Source organism: Amphibalanus amphitrite, unplaced genomic scaffold (genome assembly GCF_019059575.1).
Source record: "Amphibalanus amphitrite isolate SeventyFive unplaced genomic scaffold, NRLGWU_Aamphi_draft 001053F_arrow, whole genome shotgun sequence".
NCBI lineage: Eukaryota > Metazoa > Arthropoda > Thecostraca > Balanomorpha > Balanidae > Amphibalanus > Amphibalanus amphitrite.
This window is the reverse complement of record NW_024882547.1, coordinates 80,679-92,962: the sequence shown is the minus strand read 5'-3', so window position 1 is coordinate 92,962 and position 12,284 is coordinate 80,679. Positions and strand designations below refer to the sequence as shown.

The window sequence follows — 12,284 nt, the reverse complement described above, 5'->3', positions numbered from 1 at the left end:
TTTAGCGGCGGCGGAGAATGCCTGAGATGTAGGCTGTACCGCAGTACACCCGTGTTAGCCGGTGCAGCATGTGTATTTTTATATGTATCCGCGGAGAAGAGTGCCGTAGTGGCGATCGCTTCAAGAGGTCGCAGAGTTTGTGTGAGACTCCAATCCGGATGGTCACGACTTAGATGCTTGGATAATTCGGAAACTGCTGACCTGTGACCTGTGACCTGTGCCTCACAGGACGGCGGTGCGCACCGTGTCCACGCCGGCGGTCCCGGCCTGGAGCGGGGTGAGCAGGGCTGTCCTTGCGAGTTCAACGTGTGGACCCGAGAGGCCGGCGCCGGCTCCCTCGCCGTCAGTGTGGAGGGTCCCAGCAAGGCCGAGATCGACTTCAAGGACCGTCAGGACGGCTCGTGCTACATCAGCTACGTCGTCTCCGAGCCAGGTACGGTTAGGTAGAAGACGCTCATGTGTTGTTCCAGGGGAGAGCTACGCGTAGCCTTCAAGCTGGCGTGTTCCCTGATCGCCATTGTATACTTCAGGCTATAAATGGCTTGTTACCAGGAGCTGAACTGGCTGCGAGTTTCTGTTCGCGTTACTGAACTATTTTCGGAGATGACTCCGCTAAAAATGTTGGCAGAGAGCGGCGACTTGAAGGTTGTTTACGAACGTAGACTCTGTTGATGTTAGGGTTCGCGGGATTTGTGCCTGCATAACTGCTTTGACGGGTCTTAGTGTGGTGGCACCGAATGGTCCATGCATAGCTGACCCGGAATGTCAAAAGACTGACTATTCTAGCATGCTTACATGCCATTATACGAACCTTCACTTATTTTTATTTAAGTACCAACAGTCAATTGAACGCATACAGGTTATGTAGAGGCTAGCCGAGCATCTACATTCTACACAAGTAACCGATGTTGGTATTCGCTTCCAACATCCTGAGTCTGAACTGACGACAACCTCTGCCCGTCTTCAGGCGAGTACCGTGTGGGTATCAAGTTCAACGACTCGCACATCCCCGACTCTCCCTACAAGGTGTTTGTGTCCCCGGCCAACAAGGACGCGCACAAGGTCACCGTGGGTCAGCTGCCCGACGCCGGAGTGCAGGTCAGTCGACGGTCCTTCGTGGTCTAAGGGGTTATCGGTGGTCTGCCGATGGCGATGGCCTGTGGTCTTGCTGGGTAGTGTGACCGTAAACTGAAGCAATAATCCAATAACCATACTCGTAGCTCATCAAACAATGAGCCACTTTCGATCTTGTAGGCTGCTGTGATAGGTCTACTTCCTTACGAGCCTCATCTCACATCCAACCATTGACCGGTTATCTCTTCTCGCCTGTCCCGTCAGGTCGACAAGCCTATCATCTTCACTGTGGACCGCACCGGCTGCAAGGGCCAGATGGACTGCAAGGTGGTCAATCCCAGCGGTCACGAGGACGACTGCTTCATCACCTACCTGGACGACGACACTTACTCGGTCCGATTCCTGCCCAAGGAGAACGGTATTCACCAGGTGAAGAACGGTGGGCTGGTTGTACCGGGTTCCACACGGTTGCTGGATGTTTTATGGTGGGGTGTGCTCGTCATCGGGTCTCACGATGGTTCATGGCCTCAGACAGCTATTTAAATATGGCTGATTGAGCGAAGCTTGGTTGGTCAGCGAAGTTGAACAGTGCTTCTGATCAAAGTATAGAAAGTTGAAATTTAGATAAAATCACGTCTTATCTGCTGAGCAGATTGATTGTTCTCTGATATCCGACAATCAACATATCTCAATTATCGAATATGTCTTTCGCTCCTTCATATTGTCACGTTTTTGAAGGCCTCTCAGACCACCAACCGGCTGACCCCACTGCCCCGTCCTCCCGCAGCTCCACGTCAAGTGGAACAGCGTGCACGTGCCGGGCTCGCCGTTCCGGCTGAAGATCGGCAGGCAGGACGCCGACCCGGCCGCCGTGCACGCCCACGGAAAGGGTCTGGAGAAGGGCCACACGGGCCACAAGTCGGACTTTATCATCGACACGTGCAGCGCCGGCGCCGGTACCCTGGGCGTTACCATCGACGGACCTTCCAAGGTGAGACATTTGTCGAGAGGTTACTTTAGAGGGATGGTTTCCGTGAATCGGCTGAGAGAATGGTTTAAGGTATGTAATGTAAGAAAATCTTAAGCTTCTGAATGACGGATACACATATCCGACCTCGCATTTACCTCAATATCTCCCTGGTGTCAGCTTTTAACACTTTCGATTCTCCTTCGGTCCACCAGGTGGCCATGGACTGTACCGAGGTCGATGAGGGCTACAAGGTGCGCTACACCCCGCTCAACCCCGGCCACTATTACGTGGCCATCAAGTACGACGGCTATCACATCGTCGGCTCGCCCTTCAAGGTCGAGGTCACCGGTAAGTGCCGGCAGGGTCCGCTTAGTAATTTTGTCACCTTGTCGGCTGGGGTTTAAAGAACAAAGTATGTATGCTAATTGCTAGAGCTTTCCCTCTTCCCGTTCTTTCCTCTGTTCCGTCGTTTCCATCTTCAGGATGCTGAAATCCTTGTCCTCCACGCCGCAACGCTTTATCCGGACTGGATAGGCACCTTTATCTCATGCGAGCTGCTCCCTTGGAGCAGCACCGCTGCTCCCGAGGGGGCGCACCCCGTAGCCGGGTGCAGTGAGTACCTTGGGGCTGGTCGGCCTGTCCTTTCGGACGGACTCAGCCCCGACGACTTACCAGGGTTCTCGCCCAGACCAATGTCTCCCCCTAATTCCTATTATCCTTCCGGCCCTGAATTGGTCTCGTAAGACCGAAAGGGCCTAACTCAACATAAGAAAAAGAAACAAGTTGTTCTTCATGGCCTGGCGTTCTCAGAATGCTGGTGTACTGGATTTGATCTCGATTATCTGGCTAGGATCTGTTTTACTTTACACAAGTCGTAAGTCTTCGTTGCAAAGGAAGTGAGGCAGGGTGACGGCAGACCTGGCTGCGTGCTGGTTTCGCAACGCACATGCAATCCTGCACCTGTTCAAAACGAGCTAGCAGTTGCCCAAACCGTCTTGAAGTGAATGCAAAAAGGCCGGCCCGCTATGCGAAGTGTGGCTGAAAAGAACTACAAACATTGCCCCGCCGGATTTTCTTCCAGCTTCAGAATGCAATACCCGCTAACAGGGGTAATGAAATCAAAGATGATTTAGGGTAATGCTGCATCTTTGAAGTTCGATATCATATGCGTGGAAAGTACAGCGGAGACTGAAATGTTACGAGTTCTCATTTATGAAACTCTATCCTACTCCTATCGATGCAAACCTCACTTTAGGAGTTCTGTGTTCAGCCGCTTTCTCGGGACTGCGGCATGTCTCACCTTCCGGGCACACCATGTCGAATAACATCCCGCGCCTGCTCTCCCTGAGCGCTATGCCGTCACCGGTGGCCACATCTGAGGAACCCAGCGGAGTTGTGTTTGAGTACACCGTCCGCGGACCGCGGCGGATCCCCGATGACGCAGGCGCCGCCAAAAGTATCGCCGCCGTCCCGAATAGGCCCCGATGACGTGTCGGCACAAACACCGAGCGCTGCCAACTCCGCCTGGATCGTCCAGCAGCGGGCTGCCAAATTTTGCCGATCGTCCGTCGGTATTTTGAGGGATGTGAGGGCAAAGGTGGTGCGGCTGTCAGTGGCGGCTCAGGCGTCCGGGTGGCGGCAGTGTGCGCGTGTGTGTGTCTGTGTGTGCCTGTGTGTGCGTCACGTCGTGTGACACCTCGTGACACAGTGTGACACCGCGTGACGGCAGCCATGTTCCAGTCGCAGTGTGCCTGGATCAGGAACGGTGAGCTGGGAAGGCTGGGACAGCGGGACTGGGTGTCTGTGGGACAAAGGTGCCAAACTCTAGCATCTACTCCTGGCGATGCATATCGTTACTTGTCTGAGTGGACAGTTGAATCAGTGCGCTGGCGCAGCGTCAAAGATCAGGGAGTAAAAGCGCCAATCACTGGTGCCGTATACTGGAGTCGGTTGGCAGTGATATGCGAGGTCATGTGCGTCTAGTCTGCAATGTGGACTGGATACTCACCAATGCCGGGTGAAGCTGACTTGAGGGTGTTGCTGGAGCTGTGACCTCTGTGATACCTATCCACGAATAGTGTAATATAGTGGCTGCGTGACTTTTCGAACAGTGAGAAATGCAGGCTGTGACGCCCTCTGGGTATTAGACGTTGCCAGGCGTGAGCGTGAAACGTCTTATCAAAACGGTGTGGACTGTGGTACTTTGACAGTGGTGTGAGTTGCTATAGCTCGTCCAACGACTAGCATGCAGCGCAATTTGTAGCCTGCGAAGCAATGACTTCCACCGGGTGTGAAATGTAACCGTGTGCCGTCGTCGAGTCGCCGCTGTGTTTGGCACAGTCACAGTGTGACTCACGTTCCTCGAACCGGGCGCGCTGTCAGGCTCATTTATCCCTCGCCTCCCCTCGTCTCCCGGGGTCGGCCTATTTCGGTCACGGCCAGTTTCTTTCCGTTTTACTCACTCTCAACCTAGCTCTGATTCACTAACGGTCAATGGAATTTAAAGTAGCTATTTTAAGCATCACTTGAGTATCACACTGAGCCTCTTGATAAATGCTCTTATAGCACGTTGTAAGAGAGGCGGCGAATCTTTAAATCTTGGCAAGACTGTGAGTCATTGCTCTTGTGGAACGTGCCTTTTATAAGTAGGTACTCAAGTGCATATTCATACATCCAATATGTCGGTAGGAACTAGGTAGTGATTGGGTTCCGACTAAAAAAGAACAATATTGAGGGCGTTTATAAATGAAAAGAAAAGCATCGGCTGCTCAAACAGTGGCAGTGACACATGCTACCGTCCTTCATGACGGTGGACCCTGGGGAGCGGTGACGCCATCGACCGTAATGACGTATCCAGAATTCTCAACCTGCTCCCGCAACCATCTTTTATCGGCACTTTTTTACAGCTCAATAATAGTAGAAAAGCAGCGGGTCAGCCAGCCTATCTTGCCTAACCTGACCCCACCCTCACCCTCACCCTTCGTCAGGCGATGAGCTGGCCGAGATGGGACCCAAGGAGCAGTCCACAGTGGTGGTGGAGACCATCGCCAAACAGCGAAAGGGACAGCAGGAGAAACACGTCGTCTCGCTGCCCAAGTTCGACTCAGACGCCTCCAAAGTGCAGTCCAAGGGCATGGGCCTGAAGAAGGCATACCTGAACCGTCAGAACCAGTTCCAGATTGATGCCGGTACCGCAGGTAAGGACACAGTGGCAAAGGCGTTCTTATTGTAATTAGGTAGCAGGCAGTAGTGAGCTGCTAAGTAATTGACCAGATGCTCATTTTATATACGCACCAGCCTCAGCGCTAGTTATTATCATGCCGCTCGAGTGATTGGGTCAGCGTCAAAGAGTCGGCAATTCTTTCCTTAAGCCTAGAAGCTCGGCTTTGGAGTATCGGCCGGACTTACACGTATTGGCTGTCTGCACCTTAACCAGATCCGTTGGCACGCTTCATTTCGGCCCTCTCACCTGCCATTTCTGCTCCGCGCCACAGGTCAGGATATTCTGTGGGTGGGCTGTTTCGGTCCCAAGAACCCGTGCGAGGAGGTTCACATCAAGCACATGGGCCGTAATCAGTACCAGGTGCACTACACGGTCAAGGAGCGCGGCAAGCACATTCTGGCCGTCCGCTGGGGCGCCGACAACATCCCCGGATCGCCGTTCGAGATCGAGGTGTAGGCGGGGCGCTCCATGCCCGCGCCAGTCCGGTGCCTTTCCCGTGCCTTGGTGCGTGCGTGACCGCCGCACAGATCTGAGCTCGTATCAGTGTCGGCCGTCGGGGCTGACGGCGCCGCTGGGTTGTCCCCGCTGCCCGAGTGTCGGCCATCGCTGAACAGAGCGGCGAGCCGCTCTCTGGAGAGGCGGTCCGCGCTCAGCGCCCTCTGCCGGCGGCCTGTACCAGCTCGTGTTCATAGAGTGCCCGCCGCGAGGTGTGGGCGCCCCGAGCCGTCTTCCGTGGCGCCCGTCGGCCGGTCGCCGGCCGCCCGCTCAGGCTAGGCGCCCCGCGTGTGTATCTGCGTGTACCGCCCCGTGATCCGCTAACCTGTGTATCTCCGGCGCTCTAACCGTGTGCCAATAGTGGGCCCAGGCGGGCCGTCCACCGCCTCCCGACTGGGGCGAGCGAACGGCGCTCGGCTGCGGCCCCTGGTGCCAACTGCCCCCTCGTGGCACCCGCTGCGCGCTGCTTGATCCACCATGACGAGCTCATTTGATAGAGGTGTGGTTATATATGACGCGAAATAAAACAATCGACACCTACGTGACCGTCTTTGACAACGGACCAGTAAGTTTATCGGCAGATCTGTCAATCACATGACGCTAAAACTATGGACGGCTTGTAGACATGAAAACAAGATTCACCAATTTCATGCGTTACAGTGGTCTCCGACGACATGCAGTCTATTACGGACGCCGCAGCTGGAACTGGAAAAGGGATCGCCAAAGGTGGGCTAATCGAGACCCTTTTTGGAATCTTTTCTTTTTATACACGGGTCACGGCCGGGGTGTAATGTATAATTCGAGCCCAAAAGGGGACATGGGTGTAAGTGTTAATCGTGCTCCTCTTGCCCCTTACATCCGCAGATCCCAGTGCAATTTCCTGTAATCAGATCCCAGAGGGCGAACACCTGTGGTGTGCCACTATGCATTCTATAGTTTCCATTCCGGCCTATAGATGTCTCTACGCGGGCGCCTGTAACACGCTGTGCCGCACTACACAGTAGTTCCTACTCTCCCCTACAGATGTCACTTGTATCAAGCGCCTGAAGCATGCTGTACCGCAAGCCTCTGGCCAGCGACTGAGCCTGAATGACTCATAAGCTCGGCTCGGATGGTTCGGGAGTTTCGTCGCTGAACTGATATTAATTAAGTTGCAGAGCCAGCACCCGTAGCTCACGAGCTTTGTAAACGCGAAACATTAGCGGTCGAAAATTTCGGTCGCCATTGGTCAAGTGCCGCTTTTCCAGATGGTTGTAGGAACAACTGTCTGGAATTGTAACAAGGATTCAAGGTATTGTTGTCTGTAAGTTGGTCCCAATTATATCAGTAGGCATCACAACTTAATGATTTTTTTTTTAGCATTCGATGATAAAGTCACAAGCGCCGAAATCGATGACTGGGGATGTTGTTAATGTGGGCTGCCGTTATTGCCGATCTTATAAGAGTGTGATAAAATGCAACTTTGCAAATGATAGTAGAAAGCCCGATTATTGGTTGTTTTTAGATTTTCAAATATCTGTCCAGACGCATATTTCGGCCGAAAGGCTGGGATGTCTCATCTCATCTCATCCATCTAATCTCATCTCATCTCATATATACCTGCTGAGTGCTGAGCACAGTCATTACAATCAGTAGGGTAAGGTGCCTAATTAGCGACCCTTTCCGATTTGCGACCTACCTCCCTACAGAAAAACTGGCAGGAGAAGACGGGGTAAAAACATCGTCAAAAGATCAGCCATACTTTGGTTATCAAATTTAATTATTTTCCGGTCGTCGATGTTTCTGGTGGGACGTTTAAAGTGAGTTTAAATAAAAATGACGAGTTTCTTATCCAAAACGTGTGTGTTTGGGCCCTCTCTGATGAAAAGCGATGCACATTAGGATGGTGCACCTTTTTATTCTGAATCGACATTCCTTTTTTAATTGATTGCCGTTTTCCCATAGTGAATCGCTCAACTGTGCACAGTATGGCGGTTAAAAATGTTTCGCAACTCATATTTCCTATTTGCGCCTGACATGGTCGCAAATAGCTCAAGAAGGGAAAGAAAGGGGAAAAGAGAGAAATGAAAATGAGGTGCTGCTGAAGCTTGCAATGTGTGGCAGGAGATGCCAAATATCGTCACCGACTGCAGGGGTGCCGAATTCAGCGCGGACCTCGAATATCATACAAGATAGCCCGCAAAATTTGGGTTTCCGCCTTCTTTTCGCCTTCGGTGCATCACGTGATCAGTTTTAACTTACGTAAATGTGTTGGATAAACGTTCCTGTTCGAGTGATTGAGTGCTTTGCGTATCGGTTACCTTTTTGAGATCATATTTCATCTTTTCAGGCGTCGCATTTTTTGCCATTTTTAATATGGGGAAACCCATAGACTTATTAGCGACCCTCCCCGGTCGCTAATCAGGAAGAGTTCCCTATTAGCGTTTTTTGCAATGGTTTGCCAAAATGCTCACTACAAATAAGTTAGTGAATATTGGGGCAGAAAATGACTGTATTTTAATAGAAAAATGAACGATCTCTCCGAAAATCAAGCCAGTAACACAGTGGCACCCACAGAGCGTGAGCAATGACGGTTCAAATTAAGGAGGTCGCTAATTAGGCACCTTACCCTACAATCAGTGTCACCTCGAATGGCGTAAAAGTGCCGGAACGCTTAACTCGGCAATTACAATGTAGCACGGGACCGACACGGTGAGTTGATGGTGCAATGCTATTTATTTTTGTCTCTGCACAACTTGTCAGCTTTTGTGCAAAATTCATCAATGCGTCGTTTTTTTTTCTATCGAATGAGTCACCAATGCTTCCGTTGTACTTCATTTCGGTTCTGGCGGCTACCAGATGTGTGGTACCTTACGTGGTACAGTCCAATGCCAGCGTATCTACAGTGAGCCCCAACTATACCGCCAGTGCATTGGTCCCGCATCGGTCGGAACTTACGACGTTATCGTAGGCCGTTGCGTGGAGTTGATACAGGATCAAGAGCGCCAGCAGCCACACTTTGTTCAACTGATCAAAGCAAGCGCCAGTAGAGCGTGACACATTGTCAATTCAGCCGGAGATGAGGGTAGGTCCACTGGGTTTTTTTATCTATGAATCAGGCACTTATTGCAGAAGAATGCGACGCGGAAGCCGGGCGTCAATGGCACTATGACTCAACGGAAAAACTACTTCTAAAATACGACGCAAAATAGTGATACTACGACAGTTGCTATTTTACGAACGTCACTTTATCAAACCCAGGTTGATTGTTCTTATGACAGGCTATAAAGTAGGCATGCATGCGTATAGTGGTCCCAGTGATTCACCACAACACAGAGTTTAAAAATGAGGCCCCTCACAATCGGAGGGCGTTCCAACTACGCCATCTACTCTCTTCAATATCCCGGGGACCGACAGGGGCTCCCCGAAAATTACCAGCCGACAAAAAACGACAGGAAACACATACGTACGGCCCTCCAGCAAAAGAGTGGTTGGTTAGCCTATGTGCTTTTGGTGTAATAACTTTGAATGACAGAGACACTTGTAATATGACTCGTTAGATATGCGAAGAGGGTTCGTGCACACACTTCGGCAATGGTTTTCAACAGCCATTAGACGTATTCATCAATGCAGATCGCTTATTGTGAGGTTGGCAACCAACCACTAAATGCCTGGAGGGCCGTACATACCAGCCACAGATCGCTACTGTGACCTTTGCAGTGAGTCCAGAGTCTGTCACCTTTTGTGACCCTTTGTGAGCACAAAAAATGTATTGAAATGTGGAACAGTGGCTCTGGCCACTAACATATAGGGGAGATCCGTTAAGGCGCCTAGGGTCGGTAAGAGGCACCAGCGCCTTTTTACCAAACCAATGATATTATTATCATTAAATGTTCTTGTAAGGCAGACACTCATTTGAAACAACAAGTCACGAAACCCGGAGCAGCAGGCGCGTTGCGGTGACTTTTGGTACGTCTGTTTCTCATTTTCCCCTGTTCTTGCTAGTTATCTTATCCAATCGAATTTGTCCCAAATTAGCTTAAGGATAGACCATGTTCTGGTGCGCTACAAATGTCTCATGAAACATAAATATTTTTGACGTTTAGAACACTGCGTTTTTTTAGAGGCCTTCCCTTTGAGGATGATAAGACGCCCCCCCCCCCCCCCCTGCAAGGAGCGATCATAGGTATGTTGGTGACATAGGCGGCGGAACGGGGAGGGCACCGGGGCACCGTGCCCTCCTTTGATTTTGGCATTTTAATATTAGCCCTATGGGCGTTGCATGGAAAGAATGGGACCAAAAGTCGGCAGTGCCCCCCCCCCCCGCCCCCTTAATTGAAGGTTTTCCGCCGCTACTGGTTGGTGATATGTATCTTCCAATTACGAGGTAATACTGCTTGCGAGCACTTATTGAGTTCGTTTTGTCCTGTTGGGTAAACAGAGATGGTGATAATAGCTGATCTCGATTGGTTCGATAACTTTCGTTGGTCATTCGTTGGTTTTCGTTTGGTTATGCTAATTTTCGCATTGTTCGAGCACTTCGGAAGTGTTTTGGTCTCAATAACACTGTATTTTCTTAGCCTTTCGACATGAAAGGCCTTGCAGTTGTGATCGCAAAGCGTCTTTGGCTTACGCTCGACTTAAGTAATTTAACACCCGTGGAGGGGGTCTTATATCCCGCGCCCTGATGGCGGGCATTTTGGCCCCACCCCCGTGTTTTTTCTTGAATAGCGAAAAAACGGCGGCGCGCAGAGCCGCCAAATTTACAGTACCTTTTGAGTCATCAATTTGACACCATCATAAAAATTTCAAGTCATAGGTCATCTTAGGACAGGAGTTATTGAGGTCAAACTGAGGTTACGTTCGAGCAAAAATGAGCAAAAAATATGAAATCTTGAAACGCTAACAAAAGCTACAGTTAACAAAACGAGCAATTTCAAAGTTTATTGAATGGTCGTGTAGAGAAAATACGGCGCTACAAAACTGCTATCTCGGATTTTCAACACGTTGTTTTGACTCCAACAAAAATGTTTTTTTTTTTCGATAAAAGAGCAAACATATACCAAAAGGTTTTTTCGAATTTCGAAAAACGGAATGTTAATGATAGTCCCTACCCTCTTCTATCTACATAACAAATTGTAGATCGATAGCTCCTTTTTTGGCCAAGATATAGCGAAAAAAAACTGTTCAAAATTGATGTCAAATTTTCCAACTTAATTTTTAGCTATTCTAGACAAGACCACGTAGCGCAAAACAAAGACCACCATTAGAATCCCCGTGACGAGCTGTATCGAATCAATTCAATACCCATTTATTGCAAAAAAACCTACAAGTTTGAAATTTGACCTTATTGGACCTGACCTTGACCTGACCTGCACCAGAAATAACAACTGGCCACAAAAGGCTGCCTGACCCACATCATCGCATTTGTCATGTAAAATGGACCATAAAACATGCATCACATGATATTTCCATATTTTGACCCTCAGTGACCTGAGCTCTGTGACCTGACCTGGTATCAGTGACCTCAAATAGCAAAATATGTGTTTTATGGGCATTTTCCCATCGATGATTTTCAATGACACACATTTTACTCAATTTTACACACAGTTTACTCGGTAAACGGCATGGGGTACGCACGGACAAGGTCTACAATTTTCATGTCAGGCCAAACATGAAGCCACAGGGGTTAAAAAGTCAAAATGGCGGCGCTAGAAACGAAGAGTTTTTCTCCAAATAAATTTCGAAGTAGCCAAGCTAGGAACAAATTAATGTCACCATCCTAATTCTCTCGTCAATCCGCATCCAACCATATATGTGTTGACCTCGAAAGTTCAAGGTCAAAGGTTGACCTCAGGTCACGTGACCTCAAGGTCATCATGCATATCGTCCAATGCGCCTTGACGAGCTGAACACAAAGAGAGCATCTGCGCGGCTGTATCTCGCTCCCTATAAGCAGTTATTAGCAAAAAACCTTTGGTGACCCTTGATGACGTCACATGACCTTACAGTTGCCCAAGAGCAAAAAAGGCCTCAAGGTAGTCAAGGTTGATCGTATATGAAGTCATTCATGGTATATTGGGCCATTCCGACGCGTTTTAGTGGAAAAACAGGGGGTTGATTTTCCCCCATTGACTTATAGTGGGGAGGTCAAGAAATTGACCTGACCTCAGGTCATCAATATCAACACTCCGAGATATAAAGATTGAGGCTATCAATGACCTCATTGCATTCTACGACTTTCAAAGGCCTCCGTCATCTACTGTAGCACATCTACTGTACATACACGGTAACAAAGTTGCAAAAAAGTGATTTGAGGCTGGGTCATTCGAAGTGACCTGGTGACCTGACTTTGAAGGTTAGGAGGCTCAAACTTGCATACCATGTGTAAAATTGATAAGGGAAAAGTCATGGTAAATTTCGCGGCGCTATGCGCCGCAATTTTTCCGCGATCACGAAAAACCGCATGGGGTGCGGTTAACCGCCCCCCCCCCGTCGGTGCGCGGGTTAACAAATGTTGTAAGTTGCAGGAGCAACTGCTTT

The 12,284-nt window shown here is 49.7% G+C and overlaps 1 protein-coding gene and 1 long non-coding RNA gene across 6 annotated transcripts in view; one reads left to right on the top strand and one right to left on the bottom strand.

Annotated features, from left to right (window-relative positions):
* The window catches only part of LOC122369592 (filamin-A-like), a 60,714-nt gene extending 54,412 nt beyond the window's left edge, over positions 1–6,302 (top strand). For 4 of the 5 annotated variants that reach the window (XM_043344442.1, XM_043344446.1, XM_043344445.1 and 1 more), the window contains 7 exons: positions 229–433; positions 968–1,098; positions 1,339–1,503; positions 1,862–2,065; positions 2,257–2,392; positions 5,032–5,241; positions 5,539–6,302. In XM_043344442.1, the coding sequence (XP_043200377.1) occupies positions 229–433; positions 968–1,098; positions 1,339–1,503; positions 1,862–2,065; positions 2,257–2,392; positions 5,032–5,241; positions 5,539–5,723 (1,236 nt within the window). In that variant the 3' untranslated portion in view covers positions 5,724–6,302. The remainder of the gene's footprint in view (positions 1–228; positions 434–967; positions 1,099–1,338; positions 1,504–1,861; positions 2,066–2,256; positions 2,393–5,031; positions 5,242–5,538) is intronic. The other variant, XM_043344444.1, reaches the window with a different exon arrangement.
* Positions 1–12,284, bottom strand: part of LOC122369595 — a 78,589-nt gene that overhangs the window by 65,524 nt on the left and 781 nt on the right. The window lies entirely within an intron of this gene.